We start from the raw sequence: 24681 nt of genomic DNA, 5'->3' as shown, positions 1-24681 counted from the left end.
GAAGGTCAAGGCTTTTCCCCCTCCTGGGATCCCCAGGGGTCCTCTCATGGGTACATGTGTGAGACCTGATCACTATGCGCCTGTGTACCACACCCCTGTCAGCCTTCTGGATTACCTGTGTTGTACTGTCCCCAGCATGGGTGCAGTACTCAGTGGTGCCTGACCAGGTCAGGGGCGCCACAATGTCACAGCTTCATGATGTCACCAGGGCTGTGTACTGAGCCTGTGTCTGCAGCGATGCGTGTGATGATGTCACAGCTTCATGATGTCACCAGGGCTGTGTACTGAGCCTGTGTCTGCAGCAATGCGTGTGATGTCACAGCTTCATGATGTCACCAGGGCTGTGTACTGAGCCTGTGTCTGCAGCGATGCGTGTGGTGATGTCACAGCTTCATGATGTCACCAGGGCTGTGTACTGAGCCTGTGTCTGCAGCGATGCGTGTGATGATGTCACAGCTTCATGATGTCACCAGGGCTGTGTACTGAGCCTGTGTCTGCAGCAATGCGTGTGATGTCACAGCTTCATGATGTCACCAGGGCTGTGTACTGAGCCTGTGTCTGCAGCGATGCGTGTGGTGATGTCACAGCTTCATGATGTCACCAGGGCTGTGTACTGAGCCTGTGTCTGCAGCGATGCGTGTGATGATGTCACAGCTTCATGATGTCACCAGGGCTGTGTACTGAGCCTGTGTCTGCAGCGATGCATGTGATGTCACAGCTTCATGATGTCACCAGGGCTGTGTACTGAGCCTGTGTCTGCAGCGATGCGTGTGATGTCACAGCTTCATGATGTCACCAGGGCTGTGTACTGAGCCTGTGTCTGCAGCGATGCATGTGATGATGTCACAGCTTCATGATGTCACCAGGGCCGTGTACTGAGCCTGTGTCTGCAGCGGTGCATGTGATGATGTCACAGCTTAATGATGTCACCAGGGCTGTGTACTGAGCCTGTGTCTGCAGCGATGCATGTGATGATGTCACAGCTTCATGATGTCACCAGGGCTGTGTACTGAGCCTGTGTCTGCAGCGATGCGTGTGATGATGTCACAGCTTCATGATGTCACCAGGGCTGTGTACTGAGCCTGTGTCAGCAGCGGTGCATGTGATGATGTCACAGCTTCATGATGTCACCAGGGCCGTATACTGAGCCTGTGTCTGCAGCGATGCGTGTGATGATGTCACAGCTTCATGATGTCACCAGGGCTGTGTACTGAGCCTGTGTCTGCAGCGATGCGTGTGATGATGTCACAGCTTCATGATGTCACCAGGGCTGTGTACTGAGCCTATGTCTGCAGCGATGCATGTGATGATGTCACAGCTTCATGATGTCACCAGGGCTGTGTACTGAGCCTGTGTCTGCAGTGATGCGTGTGATGATGTCACAGTTTCATGATGTAACCAGGGCTGTGTACTGAGCCGGTGTCTGCAGCAGTGCATGTGATGATGTCATGGCTGTGATGTCACCGGGGCTCTGTACTGAGCCGGTGTCTGCAGCGGTGCGTGTGATGATGTCATGGCTGTGATGTCACCGGGGCCCTGTACTGAGCCGGTGTCTGCAGCAGTGCGTGTGATGATGTCATGGCTGTGATGTCACCAGGGCTGTGTACTGAGCCTGTGTCTGCAGTGATGCTTGTGATGATGTCACAACTTCATGATGTCACCAGGGCTAGGTACTGAGCCTGTGTCTGCAGCGATGCATGTGATGATGTCATGGCTCTGTGATGTCACCGGGGCCCTGTACTGAGCCGGTGTCTGCAGCGGTGCATGTGATGATGTCATGGCTGTGATGTCACCGGGGCCCTGTACTGAGCCGGTGTCTGCAGCGATGCGTGTGATGATGTCATGGCTGTGATGTCACCGGGGCCCTGTACTGAGTTGGTGTCTGCAGCGATGCATGTGATGATGTCATGGCTCTGTGATGTCACCGGGGCCCTGTACTGAGCCGGTGTCTGCAGCGATGCGTGTGATGATGTCATGGCTGTGATGTCACCGGGGCCCTGTACTGAGCCGGTGTCTGCAGCGGTGCGTGTGATGTCACAGCTTCATGATGTCACCAGGGCTGTGTACTGAGCCTGTGTCTGCAGTGATGCTTGTGATGATGTCACAACTTCATGATGTCACCAGGGCTAGGTATTGAGCCTGTGTCTGCAGCGATGCATGTGATGATGTCATGGCTCTGTGATGTCACCGGGGCCCTGTACTGAGCCGGTGTCTGCAGCAGTTCGTGTGATGATGTCATGGCTGTGATGTCACCGGGGCCCTGTACTGAGCCGGTGTCTGCAGCGGTGCGTGTGATGATGTCATGGCTCTGTGATGTCACCGGGGCCCTGTACTGAGCCGGTGTCTGCAGCGGTGCGTGTGATGATGTCATGGCTGTGATGTCACCGGGGCCCTGTACTCAGCCGGTGTCTGCAGCGGTACGTGTGATGATGTCACAGCTTCATGATGGCACCGGAGCCCTGTACTGAGCCGGTGTCTGCAGCAGTGCGTGTGATGATGTCATGGCTGTGATGTCACCGGGGCCCTGTACTGAGCCGGTGTCTGCAGCGGTGCGTGTGATGATGTCATGGCTCTGTGATGTCACCGGGGCCCTGTACTGAGCCGGTGTCTGCAGCGGTGCGTGTGATGATGTCATGGCTGTGATGTCACCGGGGCCCTGTACTGAGCCGGTGTCTGCAGCGATGTGTGTGATGATGTCATGGCTGTGATGTCACCGGGGCCCTGTACTCAGCCGGTGTCTGCAGCGGTACGTGTGATGATGTCACAGCTTCATTATGGCATCGGAGCCCTGTACTGAGCCGGTGTCTGCAGCAGTGCGTGTGATGATGTCATGGCTGTGATGTCACCGGGGCCCTGTACTGAGCCGGTGTCTGCAGCGATGTGTGTGATGATGTCATGGCTCTGTGATGTCACCGGGGCCCTGTTCTGAGCTGGTGTCTGCAGCAGTACGTGTGATGATGTCATGGCTGTGATGTCACCGGGGCCCTGTACTGAGCCGGTGTCTGCAGCGGTGCGTGTGATGATGTCACAGCTTCATGATGGCACCGGAGCCATGTACTGAGCCTGTGTCTGCAGCGGTGCGTGTGATGATGTCATGGCTCTGTGATGTCACCGGGGCCCTGTACTGAGCCTGTGTCTGCAGCAGTGCGTGTGATGATGTCATGGCTGTGATGTCACCGGGGCCCTGTACTGAGCCGGTGTCTGCAGCGGTGCGTGTGATGATGTCATGGCTGTGATGTCACCAGGGCCCTGTACTGAGCCGGTGTCTGCAGCGATGCGTGTGATGATGTCACAGCTTCATGATGGCACCGGGGCCCTGTACTGAGCCGGTGTCTGCAGCGGTGCGTGTGATGATGTCACAGCTTCATGATGGCACCGGAGCCATGTACTGAGCCTGTGTCTGCAGCGATGCGTGTGATGATGTCACAGCTTCATGATGTCACCGGGGCCCTGTACTGAGCCTGTGTCTGCAGCGATGCGTGTGATGATGTCACAGCTTCATGATGTCACCGGGGCCCTGTACTGAGCCTGTGTCTGCAGCGGTGCGTGTGATGATGTCACAGCTTCATGATGGCACCGGAGCCATGTACTGAGCCTGTGTCTGCAGCACTGTTGAACGATGATGTCACATTTCATCAGGTGACGTCCGGTGTCCACCTATGGAGGGGCTGACTGATCCTGGTTTCCTCTGCTATCACTGTGTGACCCCCATTGAGGATTGTCAGTTGCGATCTCCTCGGCAAAGCTTGCGATATGTTACCATGGTCACAGCGCTGTCACAGGCTCCGCGCCCGGCCATGACACATCTTATAATGATCCTCCCCCCACACACAAACACCCAGGGAGGGATTACAGGACGGACCTGTTCTGCAGCATCCCCTCCATCCAGCATCCCCTCCCCCCTACTACCCGCTGGGCACAACAACCTGTCCTGCCTCCGCCCTCACCTGATGTGTGCAGGTGCCAGCCCTCTGCCACACAAACAAGCCCAAACCGAGGGCGAGACCCTGCACCCCACTGTGCTCAGAGCACAAAGTAAGTGCCCCGTGTACAGAGGTCTCAGATATGGCCACGTCGATATATAGGAGTTTACATTGTAAAGCTGTATGACGATGAACACCCAGCATAGAGGAGAACCTGAGGCCACAACTGACAAGCATCAGCCACTGACAGGAACTTCCCTCTCAATGTTTTCCAAGGCCTTCACTGCTTCAGATGACCCCTACTTGGGCTCGGACACTTTGTGTGAGAGTACTGAGAAAGGGGCCGAAAAGAATGAGAGGGCTCTACGTCAAGAAAGCACCAAAGGTCACTTGACAACCCCTTAGCAGACACAATGTAAACCACGATGGAGTGGCCTGCTGAAGAAGACCTTGTGTCATCGTAGACGATGGAGAACGTCCACTCAAGAAGAAACTTGGAAGAAAAGCGAAGACCATTATTGATGTAAACTAGAAAAGATGTGTTTAGATTGTTACCGGAAAATAATTGGAGCATGACGAAGACCACCTTAACAGATATTGGTACAGAGCTTCACGGGCCACAAAAACATCTTTCTTTGGCACAAAAATGAAGACTAGTGATTTACCCACTTCATCAATGTACGTTCTCTGTCATGGCCTCAACCTCAGGCAAGAAAAGAGGGTCAATATGACCAAGAGGGGAAAAAGTACCACAGAGGAGTCTGATGGCCCAATCAGGTAGACAAGGAGGTGACATCCTTATATGTTCTTGGGCCTGTGACGCTACGTGACCGGTTGGATTAATTTGCCATTCATGGATGGTGGTGGCTTTCCTGATTTTGAGGAATCTCTTTCCCACCAAAGGAAGCCTTCCATGGTTGGCCTTCAGACGTTTCCAGCCTACAAGGAGACTTTACGCTAAATGTAGGGTTTAGACTGGGAACTAACCGGCATGTTATGTAGCTCCTTATAATATGGCCAGATAGGCCCTAAGAGAGATCAGTGAGGCTGGGTCCTCCGCATGATACATTTTTCCAGTTATCTTCCATCTTTCCCGCGAGCGGCGGCTGGGAGATGTATATAGATACGACTTCAGGAGATAGAGGTCGCCCACCTTCCACCAGTGCGCCTAACCACAGCCCCATGCTGAGCACGACTTCACAGACACCCCACTTCCCTGGTGAAACCCAGATGCACACACCACCAAGACCACCAGACGGGAGAGAAGACAACCTCCGTCACTAAGACTTCCGCCTCAGCCGAGCCTATATATAACTACAGCTGAGATGTGAGGAGCAGAAACCGCAAGACCCCCACATTACAGGGGAGAGAGAGGCTGAGATTGAGCGGGGGCGGCAGGAAACAAGGGGGGCAGACTACCGCGAGAAGGGGAAACAGCACATCGTGAAAGATCAGATATTAATACATACACAGGGGATTAAAAAAGTCTACACACCCCGGTAACATCCCAGCTTAATCAGAAAGGCTGTGAATGACGGTGGCCTTGCACTGATACTATGAGTACAACCACAGCTCCAATTACTAGAGGGTGTGAAAACTTATGCAACAACATGATTGTAGTTTTGTTCCTCAGTCGATTAATACAGATTGTAGGTGACATAAAAAAGGGAAAAAGTCCTAAAATGATTGTTCAGGACAAAAAGCAGACATTTTACCAGGGGCGTGAAGACTTTTCATAGCCCTATATGTATATGTACAACATGGGTCAAGTATTATTACACAGTGATTATATTGGAGGCTTCGTGCCACCTCTTTCTACTGCTCACATGGCTGGCATCGGCGGGACTCACGCTGTAGAGACGACTACACGAGGGTACAGGTAATGAAAAGTTTATTATAAGTTACAGCAGAGGGCGCCATCCCCGGTATGTGAGAATCAACGCCCGCCCCTCTATAAAAGCGGGGTACATTCACCCCATAATAATAGAAATACGAGAAATCAAGCACATAATAGATGTGATACATAATGTCATAAATAAAAACCCTGCACAGAGCCCACACAGCGCCACCTGCTGGTCAGTCCACATAACAGCCCACACAGCGCCACCTGCTGGTCAGTCCACATAACAGCCCACACAGCGCCATCTGCTGGTCAGTCCACATAACAGCCCACACAGCGCCACCTGCTGGTCAGTCCACATAACAGCCCACACAGCACCACCTGCTGGTCAGTCCACATAACAGCCCACACAGCACCACCTGCTGGTCAGTCCACATAACAGCCCACACAGCGCCACCTGCTGGTCAGTCCACATAACAGCCCACACAGCGCCACCTGCTGGTCAGTCCACATAACAGCCCACACAGCGCCACCTGCTGGTCAGTCCACATAACAGCCCACACAGCGCCATCTGCTGGTCAGTCCACACAGCGCCATCTGCTGGTCAGTCCACATAACAGCCCACACAGCGCCACCTGCTGGTCAGTCCACATAACAGCCCACACAGCGCCATCTGCTGGTCAGTCCACATAACAGCCCACACAGCGCCACCTGCTGGTCAGTCCACATAACAGCCCACACACAGCGCCACCTGCTGGTCAGTCCACATAACAGCCCACACAGCGCCACCTGCTGGTCAGTCCACATAGCAGCCCACACAGCGCCATCTGCTGGTCTGTCCACATAACAGCCCACACAGCGCCACCTGCTGGTCAGTCCACATAACAGCCCACACAGCGCCACCTGCTGGTCAGTCCACATAACAGCCCACACAGCGCCATCTGCTGGTCAGTCCACATAACAGCCCACACAGCGCCATCTGCTGGTCAGTCCACATAACAGCCCACACAGCGCCATCTGCTGGTCAGTCCACATAACAGCCCACACAGCGCCATTTGCTGGTCAGTCCACATAACAGCCCACACAGCGCCACCTGCTGGTCAGTCCACATAACAGCCCACACAGCGCCATCTGCTGGTCAGTCCACATAACAGCCCACACAGCGCCACCTGCTGGTCAGTCCACATAACAGCCCACACAGCGCCACCTGCTGGTCAGTCCACATAACAGCCCACACAGCGCCACCTGCTGGTCAGTCCACATAGCAGCCCACACAGCGCCATTTGCTGGTCAGTCCACATAACAGCCCACACAGCGCCACCTGCTGGTCAGTCCACATAACAGCCCACACAGCGCCATCTGCTGGTCAGTCCACATAACAGCCCACACAGCGCCACCTGCTGGTCAGTCCACATAACAGCCCACACAGCGCCACCTGCTGGTCAGTCCACATAACAGCCCACACAGCGCCACCTGCTGGTCAGTCCACATAACAGCCCACACAGCGCCATTTGCTGGTCAGTCCACATAACAGCCCACACAGCGCCACCTGCTGGTCAGTCCACATAACAGCCCACACAGCGCCATCTGCTGGTCAGTCCACATAACAGCCCACACAGCGCCACCTGCTGGTCAGTCCACATAACAGCCCACACAGCGCCACCTGCTGGTCAGTCCACATAACAGCCCACACAGTGCCACCTGCTGGTCAGTCCACATAACAGCCCACACAGCGCCACCTGCTGGTCAGTCCACATAACAGCCCACACAGCGCCACCTGCTGGTCAGTCCACATAACAGCCCACACAGTGCCACCTGCTGGTCAGTCCACATAACAGCCCACACAGTGCCACCTGCTGGTCAGTCCACATAACAGCCCACACAGCGCCACCTGCTGGTCAGTCCACATAACAGCCCACACAGCGCCACCTGCTGGTCAGTCCACATAACAGCCCACACAGCGCCACCTGCTGGTCACTCCACATAGCAGCCCACACAGCGCCACCTGCTGGTCAGTCTACATAACAGCCCACACAGCGCCACCTGCTGGTCAGTCCACATAACAGCCCACACAGCGCCACCTGCTGGTCAGTCCACATAGCAGCCCACACAGCGCCACCTGCTGGTCAGTCCACATAACAGCCCACACAGCACCACCTGCTGGTCAGTCCACATTGCAGCCCACACAGCGCCCCCTAACAGCCCACACAGCGCCACCTGCTGGTCAGTCGACATAACAGCCCACACAGCGCCATCTGCTGGTCAGTCCACATAGCCCACACAGCGCCACCTGCTGGTCAGTCCACATAACAGCCCACACAGCACCACCTGCTGGTCAGTCCACATAACAGCCCACACAGCGCCATTTGCTGGTCAGTCCACATAACAGCTCACACAGCGCCATCTGCTGGTCAGTCCACATAACAGCCCACACAGCGCCATCTGCTGGTCAGTCCACATAGCAGCCCACACAGCGCCACCTGCTGGTCAGTCCACATAACAGCCCACACAGCACCACCTGCTGGTCAGTCCACATAACAGCCCACACAGCGCCATCTGCTGGTCAGTCCACATAGCAGCCCACACAGCGCCACCTGCTGGTCAGTCCACATAGCAGCCCACACAGCGCCACCTGCTGGTCAGGCCACATAACAGCCCACACAGCGCCACCTGCTGGTCAGTCCACATAGCAGCCCACACAGCGCCACCTGCTGGTCAGGCCACATAACAGCCCACACAGCGCCACCTGCTGGTCAGGCCACATAACAGCCCACACAGCGCCACCTGCTGCTCAGTCCACATAGCAGCCCACACAGCGCCACCTGCTGGTCAGGCCACATAACAGGCCCACACAGCGCCACCTGCTGGTCAGTCCACATAGCAGCCCACACAGCGCCACCTGCTGCTCAGGCCACATAACAGCCCACACAGTGCCATCTGCTGGTCACTCCACATAGCAGCCTTTGAACATGACAGGTGGCGCAGGATAAGTGTTGGATTCCAGGTGGGTGACATACAGCACAGGTTCGGGGGCCTCCCCTCTTGGGTGTAGACGTACCCCCTGTACCCCATACTTGCTGCACTTCCTTGTGCGCTCTCACTTCAGGTTCTATTACACTAAGCTCTGCTCCACCTGTCACCCCATCACAACCTGAACCAGACACATGCTTCAATATATCAAGGGAGGGCAGAGGTAACGGGCCCCTAACAAAAGTACAATGTGGCCCCTACGGCTTTGTCAGCCCCTGCTTTCATTTGCTAACACCCTTGTAGTTTTAGCGAGCAGATCCCCCTTGTAATAATGCATGCAGCCCACCAGGGCCAGACGAGGGTCTTGTCATGGGATCCACACCACATGGTGACATATTCTGTGCAGTGGGGGAGTCGGGGGGAGCACAGCTGGTGGGCGATGCATGGACCTTACTGGATCATCCCAGCATTTTCCAGTTTTTGGCCATTTGTTCCAGTTATGGGGGGGGGGGGGGGGATATCGCTGCTTGATCTTGCTTTTTACATCAAGAAGATGCTGAGACTGCAGGGCCGATAATACTCTGCAGCGGTATGCACCGGGGTCTCCACCAGATGGCGATAAGATCTCACAGTCCGCAGGACATAAATCCTGGGATCTAGAGGTGGATCTGGTGCAGATACCACCGACAACCCACTGACTGCATATTTCTACTGATGATGGAGCTTGTGCTGGAGACGGGATCCCGGCACCTGATGGAGCTTGTGCTGGAGATGGATCCCTGCACCTGATGATGGAGCTTGTGTTGGAGACAGATCCCGACACCTATGATGAAGCTTTCTGGAGACGGATCCCTGAACCTGATGATGGAGCGTGTGCTGGAGATGGATCCCAGCACCTGATGATGGAGCTTTCTGGAGACGGATCCTGGCACTCGATGGAGATTGATAGGAGTAGATGACAGTGCTATGCTTCCATATCTTCAGTGAGTGACGTTGTGCGATGGCGGCATGTCGTTAGCCATTATTCAGCAGATAACACTGAATATCTGGAGATGCCGCACGTCCATCCCTGGCTTCAGCCACTTATTTTGGGGTGTTGAGTAGAATCTCCAGCCAGCAGGGGCAGGAAGTGATGAATTGTCGGGAGTAGCAGGCACCCCATCCTTTGGCAAAGCTGATGCGAACGCTGTGGGGGTCATAGGGCCCATCCCCCAGGTCAGAGCGCCCCAATAAATTAGCTGCTATTTCTGTATCAAACACTTTGATGGAGTAGCCGGGCAGAACCTTGCACACCGCCTGCCCACGAGCAGTGACCGCAGCCAGCGTGGGCGAGTTGATAAAGATGGGGTGCTCGCTCTGGTTATACACCCACACCTCCCCCTGCTCATGGCTCAGGACCAGGCCCAGGCCAATTTTCTTCCGGGTCCGTTTCACGGTTTCGTTGCGGGGCTCGGAGCCCAGGTAGCCCAGGCAGAACCCACTGGCCTTGGGCAGGTCATGGAAGATGTGGACGGAGGGTTGGGTGACACTGTAGAGGCGCCCCACACGTGTGCGGTGCTCCCAGTACGCCAGCTTACACCAGAGACCCTCACGGATGGATCCTCGAGACAGAGTGGTGTCTGCAACAAAAGACAAAGACATCAGCCTCCGATCACACAGGAGCCGCGCCCTAGATCCTACACTGCGGGGTCATTCATATTGTCCTAGTGCCGGACACTGTACTGTAAGCTCTAACCCGGGACCCCACATCTCCACCTGCGGGACCACCATCCGTACCGTGTAATCCCCGCGCAGCATGGCGGCTGGACTCCTTCTCCGGGGGCGTCACTTTACACAGGGCGGGGCGGGCGGCCTCTCGGGTCTTGTGGCAGGACGAGGCCAACGCTTCTGCTCAGGGTAGAAATAATGTGTGAATAACGAGCGCGAATCCCAAACTAAGCCTATTATATTGTTACAATCATATCCTCTGTCTCGCCATTCCCCGTCATCCTCCATCCCCTCTCCGGTTACCCTTTGTCCCCTCACCGGTCATCCTCCGCCCCCCCCCGCCTGTTATCCTCTCCTGTTACCCTCTGTCTCCTCACGTCCTCCTCCATCTTCTCTGCCATCATTGCCCGTCCCCTCTCTTGTCATCCTCCATCCCCTCTACGATCATCCTCTGCCCTTTTTCTGGTTATTCTCTGTCCCCTCTACTGTTGTTCCCCCTTCCCTTTGTTCTGCATCCTTTCTCCAGTTATCCTCTGTCCACTCTCCAGTTATTGTCCGTCCCTCATTCCCGTTATCCTTGGTAATCTCTCCTGATGTTCTTCCTCCCCTCTCCAGTTATCCTCCATCCCCTCTCCCGTTATTCTCCATCCTCCCTCTTGTTATCCTCCGTCCCTATCTTGTTATCCTCCATCCCCCCTCTCGTTATCCTCAGTCTCCTTTCTAGTTATCCTCCTTCCCCCCTCTCGTTATTTTCCGTCCCCCTCTCGTTATTCTCATCTCAACAGTTATCCTCTATCCCTTCTTCTGTCGTTCTCCATCCTCTTTCCTGTTATCCTAAGTCCCCCTTCCCGTTATCCTCCATCCCCTTCCCAGTTATCGTCCATACCCTCTGCCATCATTCTTCATTCTCTCTCCCATTATCATCCGTCCCCTTTCCAGTTATCCGCCGTTCTCTCTCCAGTTGTCCTCCACCTTCTCTCCTGTTAGCCTGTCTTCATTCCAGTTATCTTCTTTCCTCTCTTCAGTTACCCTCCATCCCCCTTCCCATTATCTTTTGTTCCCTCTATCAGTATTCTCTGCCCCCTCTGCCATTATTCTCTATTCACATGTGTTATCCTCTGCCCACTCTTCCATCATCCTCCGTCCAACGCCCGTCATCTTCCATCTCAACCACCGTCATCCTTTATCTTCTCTCCCATTATTATCCGTCCCCTCTGCGGTTATCTGCTGTCCTCTCTCCAGTTATCCTCCGTCCCCCCTTCCCATTATCCTCCGCCCCCCCTTCCCGTTATCCACCGCCCCCCCTTCCCGTTATCCACCGTCCCCCCTTCCCGTTATCCACCGTCCCCCCTTCCCGTTATCCACCGTCTCCTCCCCCATTATCATCCATTCCTGTTATCCTCAGTCTTCTCTCGCCTTTCCCATAATTCTCCATTCCTTCTTCATTTTCCTACGTTTCTACCTCTTGAAGTTCTCCGACCTCCCTCCTGTTATCTTCAATCACCTCCCATTATTCTTCATATTGTATCTTGTTATTCTTCGTCCACTCTCTAATTGTCCTCTGGTCTCTCTCCTATTATCTTTCCCCCACCCTTTCCGTTATCCTCCGCCCCCGCTCTCATTATCCTCCGCCCCCGCTCTCCTTATCCTTCGCCCCCGCTCTCCTTATCCTCCGCCCCCCGCTCTCCTTATCCTCCACCCCCGCTCTCCTTATCCTTCGCCTCCGCTCTCCTTATCCTTCACCCCCGCTCTCCTTAACCTCCGCCCCCGCCCTCCTTATCCTCCGCCCCCTCTCTCTCCTTATCCTCCGCCCCCGCTCTCCTTATCCTCCGCCCCGCTCTCCTTATCCTCCGCCCCGCTCTCCTTATCCTCCGCCCCCGCTCTCCTTATCCTCCGCCCCCGCGCTCCTTATCCTCCGCCCCCTCTCTCCTTATCCTCCGCCCCCTCTCTCCTTAGCCTCCGCCCCCGCTCTCCTTACCCCCCGCCCCCGCTCTCCTTATCCCCCGCCCTCCTTATCCTCCACCCCCGCTCTCCCTATCCTCCGCCCTCGCTCTCCCGTTCACATCCAACCCACTTTTGTTTACATCCATCTCAAATCCCATTAACCTCCATCCCCTCTCCCATTAACCTCTATTTACCTATTATCTACCTTCTTGTCTCTCGTTATCGTTATGTTCAGTCCCCTCTCCCGTCATTCTCCATCCTCTATCCAGTTATCCTCTGTCCCCTTCCTGTTAACTTCCATACCCTCTCCAATTAACCTCCATACCTCTCCGGTAAATCTCAATCCCCTTTCCCGTTACCCTCCATACCCCCTTCCCCTAATTTTTCATTCACCTTCCCAATATTTTCTGTCCTCTCTCCCGTTATCCTCCGTCCCCTCTTCCGATATCTACTGTCCCCTTTTCAGATATCCACCGTTCCCTCGCCAGTTATCCTCCGGTCTCTTTCCCTTTACCTCTGTCCCTCCTCCCCATTATCATCCATCCCCTTTCCCCATTATATTCTGTCCCCCCTCCCATTATCCACTCTCTACTCTACCGTTATCCTCATTCTTCTGTCCCGTTATCCTCCGTCCCTGCTCCCGTCTCCCATCCTCTGTCCAGTTATCCTCTGTACCCTTCCTGTATCCTCCATACCCTCGCCCGTCGATCTTCATCCTCTCTCCCCCTATCCTCCATCCCCCTTTCCCATTATCCCTCGTTCATGCTCCCATTATTTTCTGCCCCCTCTGTCATTATTTTCTTTTCCTTCTCTGGTTATCCTCCACCCCCTCCTCGTTATCCTCCGTCCCCCCTCCTCGTTATCCCCCGTCTCCCCTTCCCGTTATCCTCAGTCTCCCCTTCCCGTTATCCTCAGTCTCCCCTTCCCGTTATCCTCCGTCTCCCCTTCCCGTTATCCTCCGTCTCCCCTTCCCGTTATCCTCCGTCTCCCCTTCCCGTTATCCTCCTTCTCCCCTTCCCGTTATCCTCCGTGTCCCCTCTCCTCGTTATCCTCCGTCCCCTCTCCTGTTATCCTCCGTCCCCTCTCTTGTTTACATACATCCCCTCTCCCGTTAACCTCTGTCATCTCTCCAGGCATTTCCTGTCCCCTCTCCTGTTATTCACCGTCCCCTCTACCGTTATCCTCCTTTCCCCCCTCTCATACTCTGACTCCTCTCCTGTTATCCTCCATATGCTCTCCCATTATCCTCTGCCCCCCTTCTAGTTATTTTCCGTACCCTCTCCAGTTATCCTGTCTTCTCTCCTGTTATCCTTTGTCCCCCCTTCCCTTTATCCTCAGTCCCCTCTCCCATCGTTCTCCATCCTCTATCCCGTTATCCTCTGCCCCCTTCGTGTTATCCTCCGTACCCTCTCCCATCGATCTACATCCGCTCTCCAATTACCCTCCATCCCACTTTCCCCTTATCCTTCCTTCACTCTCCCATTATTCTGTTCCCTCTCCCGTTATCCTCCATCTCCTCTGCAGTTATTCTGCCTCACCCCTCCCATTATCCTCCATCCCCTCTCCCGTTATCCTCCGTCTCCTCTCCCGTTATCCTCCGTCCCCTCTCCCGTTATCCTCCGTCACCCCTCCCGTTATCCTCCGTCCCCTCTCCCGTTATCCTCCGTCCCCTCTCCCGTTATCCTCCGTCCCTTGTCCCGTTATCCTCCCTCACCCCTCCCATTACCCTCCGTCCCCTCTCCCGTTATCCTCCGTCCCCTCTCCCGTTATCCTCCGTCCCCTCTCCCGTTATCCACTGTTAGCCTCCGTCCTCTCTCCCGTTAGCCTGCGTCCTGTCTCCCATTGTCCTCCATTCCCCTCTCCAGTTGTTCTCCGTTCCCCTCTCCTTTTATCCTCTGTTAGCCTCCTTCCCCTCTCCCATTGTCCTCCATTCCCCTCTCCAGTTGTTCTCCGTTCCCCTCTCCTTTTATCCTCTGTTACCCTCCATCCCCTCTCCTGTTACCCTCCGTCCCCTCTCCCGTTATCCTCCGTCCCCTCTCCCGTTATCCTCCGTCCCCTCTCCCGTTATCCTCCGTCCCCTCTCCCGTTATCCTCCGTACCCTCTCCCGTTACCCTCCGTCCCCTCTCCCGTTACCCTCCGTCCCCTCTCCCGTTACCCTGCGTCCCGTCTCCCATTGTCCTCCATTCCCCTCTCCAGTTGGTCTCCGTTCCCCTCTCCTTTTATCCTCTGTTACCCTCCATCCCCTCTCCTGTTACCCTCCGTCCCCTCTCCCGTTATCCTCCGTCCCCTCTCCCGTTATCCTCCGTCCCCTCTCCCGTTATCCTCCGTCCCCTCTCCCGTTATCCTCCGTCCCCTCTCCCGTTATCCTCCGTCCCCTCTCCCGTTATCCACTGTTAGCCTCTGTCCTCTCTCCAGTCGTTCTCTGTTCCCCTCTCCTTTCTCTCATCGTCTTTCCTCTTATTCTCCCCACGGTACCTGGTGTTGCCAGCCGGCTGAGATGGTAGGGGTTGCAGCAGATGGAGGTGCCCTCTGCACTCCTCCTCCAGAAGTTCTCGCAGTGGCTCAGGCTCTTGAGCTCGGCTGTGGTGCGGAGGTCCGGCCATCGGTACAACCTACAAACCAGCACCTGAGGCGGCAGCGCCTGTTTACCACCACGCCCTTCCCAGGGCAACCAGACACAGCCTGAGTCCCAGCGCCCCCGACTCTCCACCGCCTCCGACAACCGCCACAGTTGTTCATCTTTTAGCTTCTTAAAGAGCAGGTGGGCCGCTAGCCGCAGGGCATTGTGGAGGTCCTCAGGGGTAGGAGGCGCCGCGTCCCCCTGACTACGGCTGAGTGTTGTGCAGCGCTGCTTCCAAAGCTGCCACACCAAGAGAGAGCGGCGGGAACGGAACATAAGATGGAGGCGATCACTCTGCAGGACCCTCGTACTGATTACGAGCCTGGAGAACCTGAAGGGAATGAGAGGAACCAGTGTCAGTGTGAACTGCGCTCCAGCTACAAATAGTCAGAGGGGCGGGGACACTTACCGGCTCAGTCACAGCTTCTGTGGGGACCGCTCCACCATCATCCTGAACACAACAACACAAGGGTTATTAGGAGCGAAGGGGAAAGCGACTCATCCCATAGTTACATGAGCTGCCACCAGGGGGCGCCATCCTGCTGTAAGCTTTCCATGTAACACCGCGGACAGAGAGCACCATACACCCAGCACACTGCACGAGAGCAGAACATGAGTGCAGCTCCGGAGAATAATACAGGAGGTAACTCAGGATCAGTAATGTAATGTATGTGCACAGTGACTGCACCAGCAGAATAGTGAGTGCAGCTCTGGGGTATAATACAGGAGGTAACTCAGGATCAGTAATGTAATGTATGTACACAGTGACTGCACCAGCAGAATAGTGAGTGCAGCTCTGGAGTATAATACAGGAGGTAACTCAGGATCAGTAATGTAATGTATGTACACAGTGACTGCACCAGCAGAATAGTGAGTGCAGCTCTGGAGTATAATACAGGAGGTAACTCAGGATCAGTAATGTAATGTATGTACACAGTGACTGCACCAGCAGAATAGTGAGTGCAGCTCTGGGGTATAATACAGGAGGTAACTCAGGATCAGTAATGTATGTACACAGTGACTGCATCAGCAGAATAGTGAGTGCAGATCTGGAGTATAATAGAGGATGTCACTCAGTATGAGTACATTACCTTTATACATCACCTGTGTAATGAGGTTACAGGGCATTGTGGATGTGAATCTTTCTGTTTTCTATGTATAACAGTGAATTACGCGGTGTCTCAATTAATTATTTGTTCAACAGGTAGTAATATCCCTACAATAACCAATAATATGGACTACAACCCCCATTATCTGCTCCCTCCTATATAAGTAGGAGTGTGGGTGTTATGGGGTGACAGACAGTGGGGGACGAGGACAGGACACTGTGGGGTCTGAGGTGCGAGTGCAGGGACAGGACACTGTGGGGGTCTGGGGCGCGAGTGCAGAGACAGGACACTGTGGGGTCTGGGGCACGAGTGCAGAGACAGGACACTGTGGGATCTGGGGCGCGAGTGCAGAGACAGGACACTGTGGGGTCTGGGGCGCGAGTGCAGAGACAGGACACTGTGGGGTCTGAGGTGTGAGTGCAGGGACAGGACACTGTGGGGTCTGGGGCGCGAGTGCAGAGACAGGACACTGTGGGGTCTGGGGCGCGAGTGCAGAGACAGGACACTGCGGGGTCTGGGGTGCGAGTGCAGAGACATAACACTGTGGGATCTGGGACGCGAGTGCAGGGACAGGAGACTGTGGGGTCTGGGGTGCGAGTGCAGGGACATAACACTGTGGGGTCTGGGGCGCGAGTGCAGGGACAGGACACTGTGGGGTCTGAGGTGCGAGTGCAGGGACAGGACAGGACACTGTGGGATCTGGTATGCACACCAGTGACTATGTAAGGGTAATACATGTAATAGCAGAAACTGCTGTGTGAATACTGACATGAAAAATCCAATAGCTATATGTAAAGTGAAAATGTGAAAAATGGAACCTGCATTACTGCCATGAACATATGAATCAAGAGAAATTTAGCTACTGAATTGATCAATGCAATAGACCCCAACACTACGCCAAAGTATTTCTCTACGTTGGGGTCCCTAGCTTGTGTGTGTCCTCTCATGCAGTTAAAAAACCTACCGTGTATGGGAAGCTGAGACCCAGGCTATTTATGCGTATTGTATGGATTGGCAATAGGTGTGGTGGGGAGGGTTCACAAACGAAAAACTACTAACAATACATAGTCACTGGTGTGCATACCTTATCTCCCCATAGTGATGTTTTTTTAGGTTTTTTGCACCCAGTTCAGACTTAGAATGGTGTTCCAAACGTTATTCGTTACTGTGCGATCTGGGACGCGAGTGCAGGGACAGGAGACTGTGGGGTCTGAGGTGCGAGTGCAGGGACAGGAGACTGTGGGGTCTGAGGTGCGAGTGCAGAGACATAATACTGTGGGGTCTGGGGCGCGAGTAAAGGGACAGGACACTGCGGAGTCTGGGGTGCGAGTGCAGGGACAGGACACTGCGGAGTCTGGGGTGCGAGTGCAGGGACAGGAGACTGTGGGGTCTGGGGCGCGAGTGCAGAGACAGGAAACTGTGGGGTCTGGGGCGCGAGTGCAGAGACAGGACACTGTGGGGTCTGGGGCGCGAGTGCAGAGACAGGACACTGTGGGGTCTGAGGTGCGAGTGCAGAGACATAACACTGTGGGATCTGGGACGCGAGTGCAGGGACAGGACACTGCGGAGTCTGGGGTGCGAGTGCAGGGACAGGAGACTGTGGGGTCTGGGGCACGAGTGCAGAGACATAACACTGTGGGGTCTGGGGTGCGAGTGCAGGGACAGGAGACTGTGGGGTCTGGGGCACGAGTGCAGAGACATAACACTGTGGGATCTGGGACGCGAGTGCAGGGACAGGAGACTGTGGGGTCTGGGGTGCGAGTGCAGAGACATAACACTGTGGGGTCTGGGGCGCGAGTGCAGGGACAGGACAGGACACTGTGGGATCTGGTATGCACACCAGTGACTATGTAAGGGGAATACATGGAATAGCAGAAACTGCTGTGTGAATACTGACTTGAAAAATCCAATAGCTATATGTAAGAGTGAAAATGTGAAAAATGGAATCTGCATTACTGCCATGAACATATGAATAAAGAGAAATTTAGCTACTGAATTGATCAATGCAATAGAGCCCCAACACTACGCCAAAGTATTTCTCTACGTTGGGGTCCCTAGCTTGTGTGTGTCCTCTCATGCAGTTAAAAAACCTACCGTGTATGGGAAGCTGAGACCCAGGCTATTTATGCGTATTGTATGGATTGGCAATAGGTGTGGTGGGGAGGGTTCACAAACGAAAAACTACTAACAATACATAGTCACTGGTGTGCATACCTTATCTCCCCATAGTGATGTTTTTTTAGGTTTTTTGCACCCAGTTCAGACTTAGAATGGTGTTCCAAACGTTATTCGTTACTGTGGGATCTGGGACGCGAGTGCAGGGACAGGAGACTGTGGGGTCTGAGGTGCGAGTGCAGGGACAGGAGACTGTGGGGTCTGAGGTGCGAGTGCAGAGACATAATACTGTGGGGTCTGGGGCGCGAGTGCAGAGACATAACACTGTGGGGTCTGGGGTGCGAGTACAGGGACAGGAGACTGTGGGGTCTGGGGAGCGTGTGCAGGGACAGGAGACTGTGGGGTCTGGGGCGCGAGTGCAGGGACAGGAAACTGTGGGGTCTGGGGCACGAGTGCAGGGACAGGACACTGTGGGGTCTGGGGCGCGAGTGCAGGGACAAAACACTGTGGGGTCTGGGGCGCGAGTGCAGGGACAGAACACTATGGGGTCTGGGGCACGAGTGCAGGGACAGGACACTGCGGAGTCTGGGGTGCGAGTGCAGGGACAGGACACTGTGGGGTCTGGGGCACGAGTGCAGGGACAGGACACTGCAGAGTCTGGGGTGCGAGTGCAGGGACAGGACACTGTGGGGTCTGGGGCGCGAGTGCAGGGACAGGACACTGTGGGGTCTGGGGCGCGAGTGCAGGGACAGGACACTGTGGGGTCTGGGGCACGAGTGCAGGGACAGGACACTGCGGAGTCTGGGGTGCGAGTGCAGGGACAGGAAACTGTGGGGTCTGGGGCGCGAGTGCAGGGACATAACACTGTGGGGTCTGGGGCGCGAGTGCAGGGACAGGAGACTGTGGGGTCTGGGGCGCGAGTGCAGGGACAGGAGACTGTGGGGTCTGGGGCGCGAGTGCAGGGACAGGAGACTATGGGGTCTGGGGTGCGAGTGCAGGGACAGGACACTGTGGGGTCTGGGGCGCGAGTGCAGGGACAGGACACTGTGGGGTCTGGGGCACGAGTGCAGGGACAGGACACTGCGGAGTCTGGGGTGCGAGTGCAGGGACAGGAGACTCTGGGGTCTGGGGCACGAGTGCAGGGACAGGACACTGCGGAGTCTGGGGTGCGAGTGCAGGGACAGGACACTGCGGAGTCTGGGGCGCGAGTGCAGGGACAGGACCTCTCAGTAATGTCACATCTGTAAGTATAATATATTGTAAAGTTATCTAACATGTTAAGGGGGAACCCCGAATCCATAACATTTTGCAGTCATTCACCTACTCAGCATCCCCTGGACAAGACATCGGGGTTCCCAGTCACCTGCTAAATACAGGGAAGGTTAAAGGGGTGCAGCGGTGACCCCCCTCCCCAACCAGCTCCCAGCTCTTACCAGACACAGGCGTCCCGATGGCTCCACTGCTGCGAGTCTGCAAGACCGGGAGATATGGAGCTTCCTGTACTGCTCCCCTCCCCCGCCACAGCCCATATCCCACCCCACTGTGTCACCCACCTCCAAATGTAAACACTGCACCCATCATCACCCCAAAATCCAGGAAACTGGATTACAATAAAGGCAACTGCAACTGATGCTGCACAACATATATATAACATGTATACGCGCACAATGTATATACAGTACCTTCAAAAAGTATTCATACCCCGTGAACTATACCCACAAACTTAAATGTATTGTATTAAGATTTTATGTGATAATAACACTAAATACAAGTATTTGTGAAGTTAACGGAAATTATTCCTGGATTTCTATATATTTTATACATATAAGTCTGAAAATTATGATGTGCATTTATTTTGAGCCCCCTGTAATCCTGAGTGGCTGTCGCCCACAGAGGTCACATGATCAGTACATTGCCTCCTCCTGGGTGATTTCTTCTCAGTATAACTACAGTTGTTCTGTGAAGACCGACCTCAGAGGTTTGTGTGAGAACATCAGGGATGAAATAGTATCATGAAAACCAAGGAGCCCACCAGACAGGTCAGGGATCAAATAGCATCATGACAACCAAGAAGCTCACAAGACAGGTCTGGGAGCAAAGAGCATCATGAAAACCAAGGAACTCACCAGACAGGTTAGGGATCAAACAGCATCATGAAAATCAAGGAGCCCACCAGACAAGCCAGTGATAAAACAGCATCATGAAAACCTAGGAGCACACCATGCAGGTCACGGATAAAGAGAAAGTAGGGTTAGGTTATAGAAAATAGCCCAAACTCTGTGAACATCTTACGGAGCGCTTTTCAATCCTTTATCCAAAAATGGAAGGAGTACAAAACAACTACAAAATACCGAGACATGGCCGGTCATGAAACGGACATCCCAAGAAGGAGAGAAGCATCCGAAAGCCTCATGGTCACTGGAGGAGCTGCAGAGATCACATCTCAGGAGGCCAATCTGTCCACAGGATGACTATTAGCTATACACTACACAAATCTGCCCTTTATGGAGGATCAGCAAAAAAATAGACATATAGAGGGCACAGCAAGCAGTGGAAGAAAGGGCTATGATCAGAGGAGACCAAAGGAGAGCTGGGTAAATGCAAAACATTATATGTGGCCGAAAACTAAACCTGCATATCACCCTGAGAACACCATCCCCACCGTCACGCATGGTGGAGGTTGCAGCTCTGGAGTATAATACAGGAGGTAACTCAGGATCAGTAATGTAATGTATGCACAGTGACTGCACCAGCAGAATAGTGAGTGCAGCTCTGGAGTGTTATACAAGAGGTAACTCAGGATCAGTACATTACCTTTATAGATCACATGTGTAATGACATCGGGGTTCCCAGTCACCTGCTAAATACAGGGAAGGGTAAAGGGGTGCATCGGTGACCCCCCTCCCCAATCAGCTCCCAGCTCTTACCAGACACAGGCGTCCCAATGGCTCCACTGCTGCGAGTCTGCAAGACCGGGAGATATGGAGCTTCCTGTACTGCTCCCCTCCCCCGCCACAGCCCATATCCCACCCCACTGTGTCACCCACCTCCAAATGTAAACACTGCACCCATCATCACCCCAAAATCCAGGAAACTGGATTATAATAAAGGCAACTGCAACTGATGCTGCACAACATATATATAACATGTATACTCGCACAATGTACAGTACAGACCAAAAGTTTGCATTCAAAGAGTTTTCCTTATTTTCATGACTCTGAAAATTGTAGATTCACATTGAAGGCATCAAACTATGAATTATCACATGTGGAATTAAATACTTAACAAAAAAGTGTGAAACAACTGAAAATATGTCTTATATTCTAGGTTCTTCAGTCGCCGCCTTTTGCTTTGATTACTGCTTTGCACACTCTTGGCATTCTCTTGATGAGCTTCAAGAGGTAGTCACCGGAAATGGTCTTCACTTCACAGGTGCGCCCTGTCAGGGTTAATAAGTGGGATTTTTTGCCTTATAACTGGGGTTGGGACCATCAGTTGTGTTGTGCAGAAGTCTGGTGGATACACAGCTGATAGTCCTACTGAATAGACTGTTAATACAAATTCTATGGCAAGAAAAAAGCAGCTAAGTAAAGAAAAACGAGTGGCCATCATTACTTTAAGAAATGAAGGTCAGTCAGTCCAAAAAACTGGGAAAACTTTGAAAGTGTCCCCAAGTGCAGTGGCAAAAACCATCAAACGCTACAAAGAAACTGGCTCACATGAGGACCGACTCAGGAAAGGAAGACCAAGAGTCACCTCTGCTGCGGAGGATAAGTTTATCCGAGTCACCCGCCTCAGAAATCGCAGGTTAACAGCAGCTCAGATTAGAGACCAGGTCAATGCCACACAGAGTTCTAGCAGCAGACACATCTCTAGAACAACTGTTAAGAGGAGACTTTGTGCAGCTGACCTTCATGGTAAAATAGCTGCTAGGAAACCACTGGTAAGGACAGGAAACAAGCAGAAGAGACTTGTTTGGGCTAAAGAACACAAGGAGTGGACATTAGACCAGTGGAAATCTGTGCTTTGGTCTGATGAGTCCAAATTTGAGATCTTTGGATCCAACCACCGTGTCTTTGTAGAAAAGGTGAACGGATGGACTCTACATGGCTGGTTCCCACCGTGAATAATGGAGGAGGAGGTGTGATGGTGTGGGGGGGGGGCTTTGCTGGTGACACTGTTGGGGATTTATTCAAAATTGAAGGCATACAGAACCAGCATGGCTACCACAGCATCTTGCAGCGGCGTGCTATTCCATCCGGTTTGCGTTTTGGTTGGACCATCATTTATTTTTAACAGGACAATGACCCCAAACACACCTCCAGGCTGTGTAAGGGCTATTTGACTAAGAAGGAGAGTGATGGGGTGCTACACCAGATGACCTGGCCTCCACAGTCACCAGACCTGAACCCAATCAAGATGGTTTGGGGTGAGCTGGACCGCAGAGTGAAGGCAAAAGGACCAACAAGTGCTAAGCATCTCTGGGTACTCCTTCAAGACTGTTGGAAAACCATTTCCGGTGACTACCTCTTGAAGCTCATCAAGAGAATGCCAAGAGTGTGCAAAGCAGTAATCAAAGCAAAAGGCGGCTACTGTGAAGAACCTAGAATATAAGACATATTTTCAGGTGTTTCACACTTTAAGTATTTCATTCCACATGTGTTAATTCATAGTTTTGATGCCTTCAATGTGAATCTACAATTTTCAGAGTCATGAAAATAAAGAAAACTCTTTGAATGAGAAGGTGTGACCAAACGTTTGGTCTGTACTGTATATACAGTGCCTTGAAAAAGTATTCATACCCTGTGAACTATACCCACAAACGTAAATGTATTGTATTAAGATTTTATGTGATAATAACACTAAATACAAGTATTTGTGAAGAGTAACGGAAATTATTCCTGGATTTCTACATATTTTATACATATAAGTCTGAAAATTATGATGTCCATTTATTTTGAGCCCCCTGTAATCCTGAGTGGCTGTCGCCCACAGAGGTCACATGATCAGTACATTGCCTCCTCCTGGGTGATTTCTTCTCAGTATAACTACAGTTGTTCTGTGAAGACCTCAGAGGTTTGTGTGAGAACATCAGGGATGAAATAGTATCATGAAAACCAAGGAGCCCACCAGACAAGTCAGGGATCAACCAGGATTATGAAAACCAATTAAGACAGCAGACATGTCAGTGATGAAATGGCATCATGACAACCAAGGAGCCCACCAGACAGGTCAGGGATCAAACAGCATCGTGAAAGCCAAGGAACCCACCAGACAGCTAAGTGATCAAAACAGTATCGTGAAAACCTAGGCGCACATCAGACAGAACAGGGATAAAGAGAAAGAAAGTAGGGTTAGGTTATGGAAAATAGCCTAAGCTTTGAACATCTCACAGAGCATTTTTCAATCCATCACCCAAAAATGGAAGAGGTACGACACAACTGCAAGATACTGAGACATGGCCGGTCATGGAACTGACATCCCAAGAAGGAGAGAAGAAGCTGAGAGTCTCATGGTCACTGGAGGAGCTGCAGAGATCACATCTCAGGAGGCGAAACTGTCCACATGACGACTATTAGCTAATAACTACACAAATCTGCCCTTTATGGAGGATCAGCAAGAAAATAGATATGTAGGGGGCACAGCGAGCAGTGGAAGAAAGGGCAATATCAGAGGAGACCAAAGGAGAGCTGGGTAAATGCAAAACATAATATGTGGCCGAAAACTAAATCTGCACATCACCCTCAGAACACCATCCCCACAGTCATACATGGTGGAGGCTGCATCCTGCTGTGGGGTGACTTTTCTTCAGCAGGGGTAGGGAAGGTGGTGAGAGGTGATGGGAAGATGGATGTAGAGCAAGACAGTGCAATCCTGGAGGAAAACCTTTTAGAGGCTGCAGAAGACGTGAGACCAGGGTGTAGGTTCACCTTCCAGCAAGACAACAACCCTCAACATCCTGCAAAGCTACAATGGAGGGTTCAGATCACAACATATTCTTGTGTGTGAGCGGCCGAGTCACCCAGACCCAAATCCACAGACCTCTCCATCCAATCTCACTGAGTGAGAGAAGAGGAACATGTCAGCTCTAGATGTGCAAAGATGGAGAGACCCCAAAAGACAGAGGACGGTGGTCCTACAAAGTCCTGGCTTAGGGGGCTACTGTGTACTGATACTTTGTGTTGGTATATTGCACCAAAGCCCAATAAAATACATGTAAGTTTATTGATGTAACATGAACAAAAAATGGAAATGTTCACGGGGTATGAATACTATTTCAAGGCACTGTGTACACAGCCCGTTATACATGTCCATACACTGTATATATGGCGGGAGGTTCCCCGGTGCAGAGCTCCGTCTCCCCCCTCCGCTCTGCTGACTCTCTGACTCCGCTCCATTCACTTCCTTCCCTGTTCTGTTTATCGAGTCTGAGACTTCCCCAGGAGATAAGA

General features: G+C 53.0%; 2 protein-coding genes across 6 annotated transcripts in view; both read right to left on the bottom strand.

Moving 5' to 3' along the window:
• Window positions 1–4838, bottom strand: part of LOC142257685 (uncharacterized) — a 43974-nt gene extending 39136 nt beyond the window's left edge. Inside the window, exons 1-2 of the mRNA XM_075329821.1 lie at window positions 4772–4838; window positions 4291–4451 (exon numbers count right to left, since the gene is read on the bottom strand). Of these exons, the coding sequence (XP_075185936.1) occupies window positions 4291–4451; window positions 4772–4838 (228 nt within the window). The remainder of the gene's footprint in view (window positions 1–4290; window positions 4452–4771) is intronic.
• Window positions 4839–5804: 966 nt separating this feature from the next.
• LOC142258572 (mothers against decapentaplegic homolog 6-like) lies at window positions 5805–21185 on the bottom strand. 5 transcript variants are annotated; one of them, XR_012727815.1, is made up of 6 exons: window positions 19663–19704; window positions 15415–15456; window positions 14861–15336; window positions 10510–10620; window positions 6399–10352; window positions 5805–6334 (listed from the first exon to the last, which is right to left on the bottom strand). XR_012727815.1 is itself a non-coding variant. In XM_075331203.1 (5 exons), the coding sequence occupies exons 3-5, from the start codon at window positions 15279–15281 to the stop codon at window positions 9817–9819; spliced, it is 1068 nt and encodes a 355-aa protein (XP_075187318.1). In that variant the 5' UTR covers window positions 15282–15336; window positions 15415–15456; window positions 21157–21185; the 3' UTR covers window positions 5805–9816. The 5 variants fall into 5 exon arrangements, 3 of the variants coding, with proteins under 3 accessions (XP_075187318.1, XP_075187317.1, XP_075187316.1); XR_012727816.1 differs by having other exon boundaries at window positions 6515–10352; XM_075331203.1 differs by lacking the exon at window positions 19663–19704 and adding an exon at window positions 21157–21185 and having other exon boundaries at window positions 5805–10352.
• Window positions 21186–24681: the final 3496 nt, after the last annotated feature.

Source organism: Anomaloglossus baeobatrachus, chromosome 12, assembly GCF_048569485.1.
Source record: "Anomaloglossus baeobatrachus isolate aAnoBae1 chromosome 12, aAnoBae1.hap1, whole genome shotgun sequence".
NCBI classification, from domain to species: Eukaryota; Metazoa; Chordata; class Amphibia; order Anura; family Aromobatidae; genus Anomaloglossus; species Anomaloglossus baeobatrachus.
Note: the sequence above shows the minus strand (reverse complement) of the source record. Positions and strands in the feature narration are given on the sequence as shown.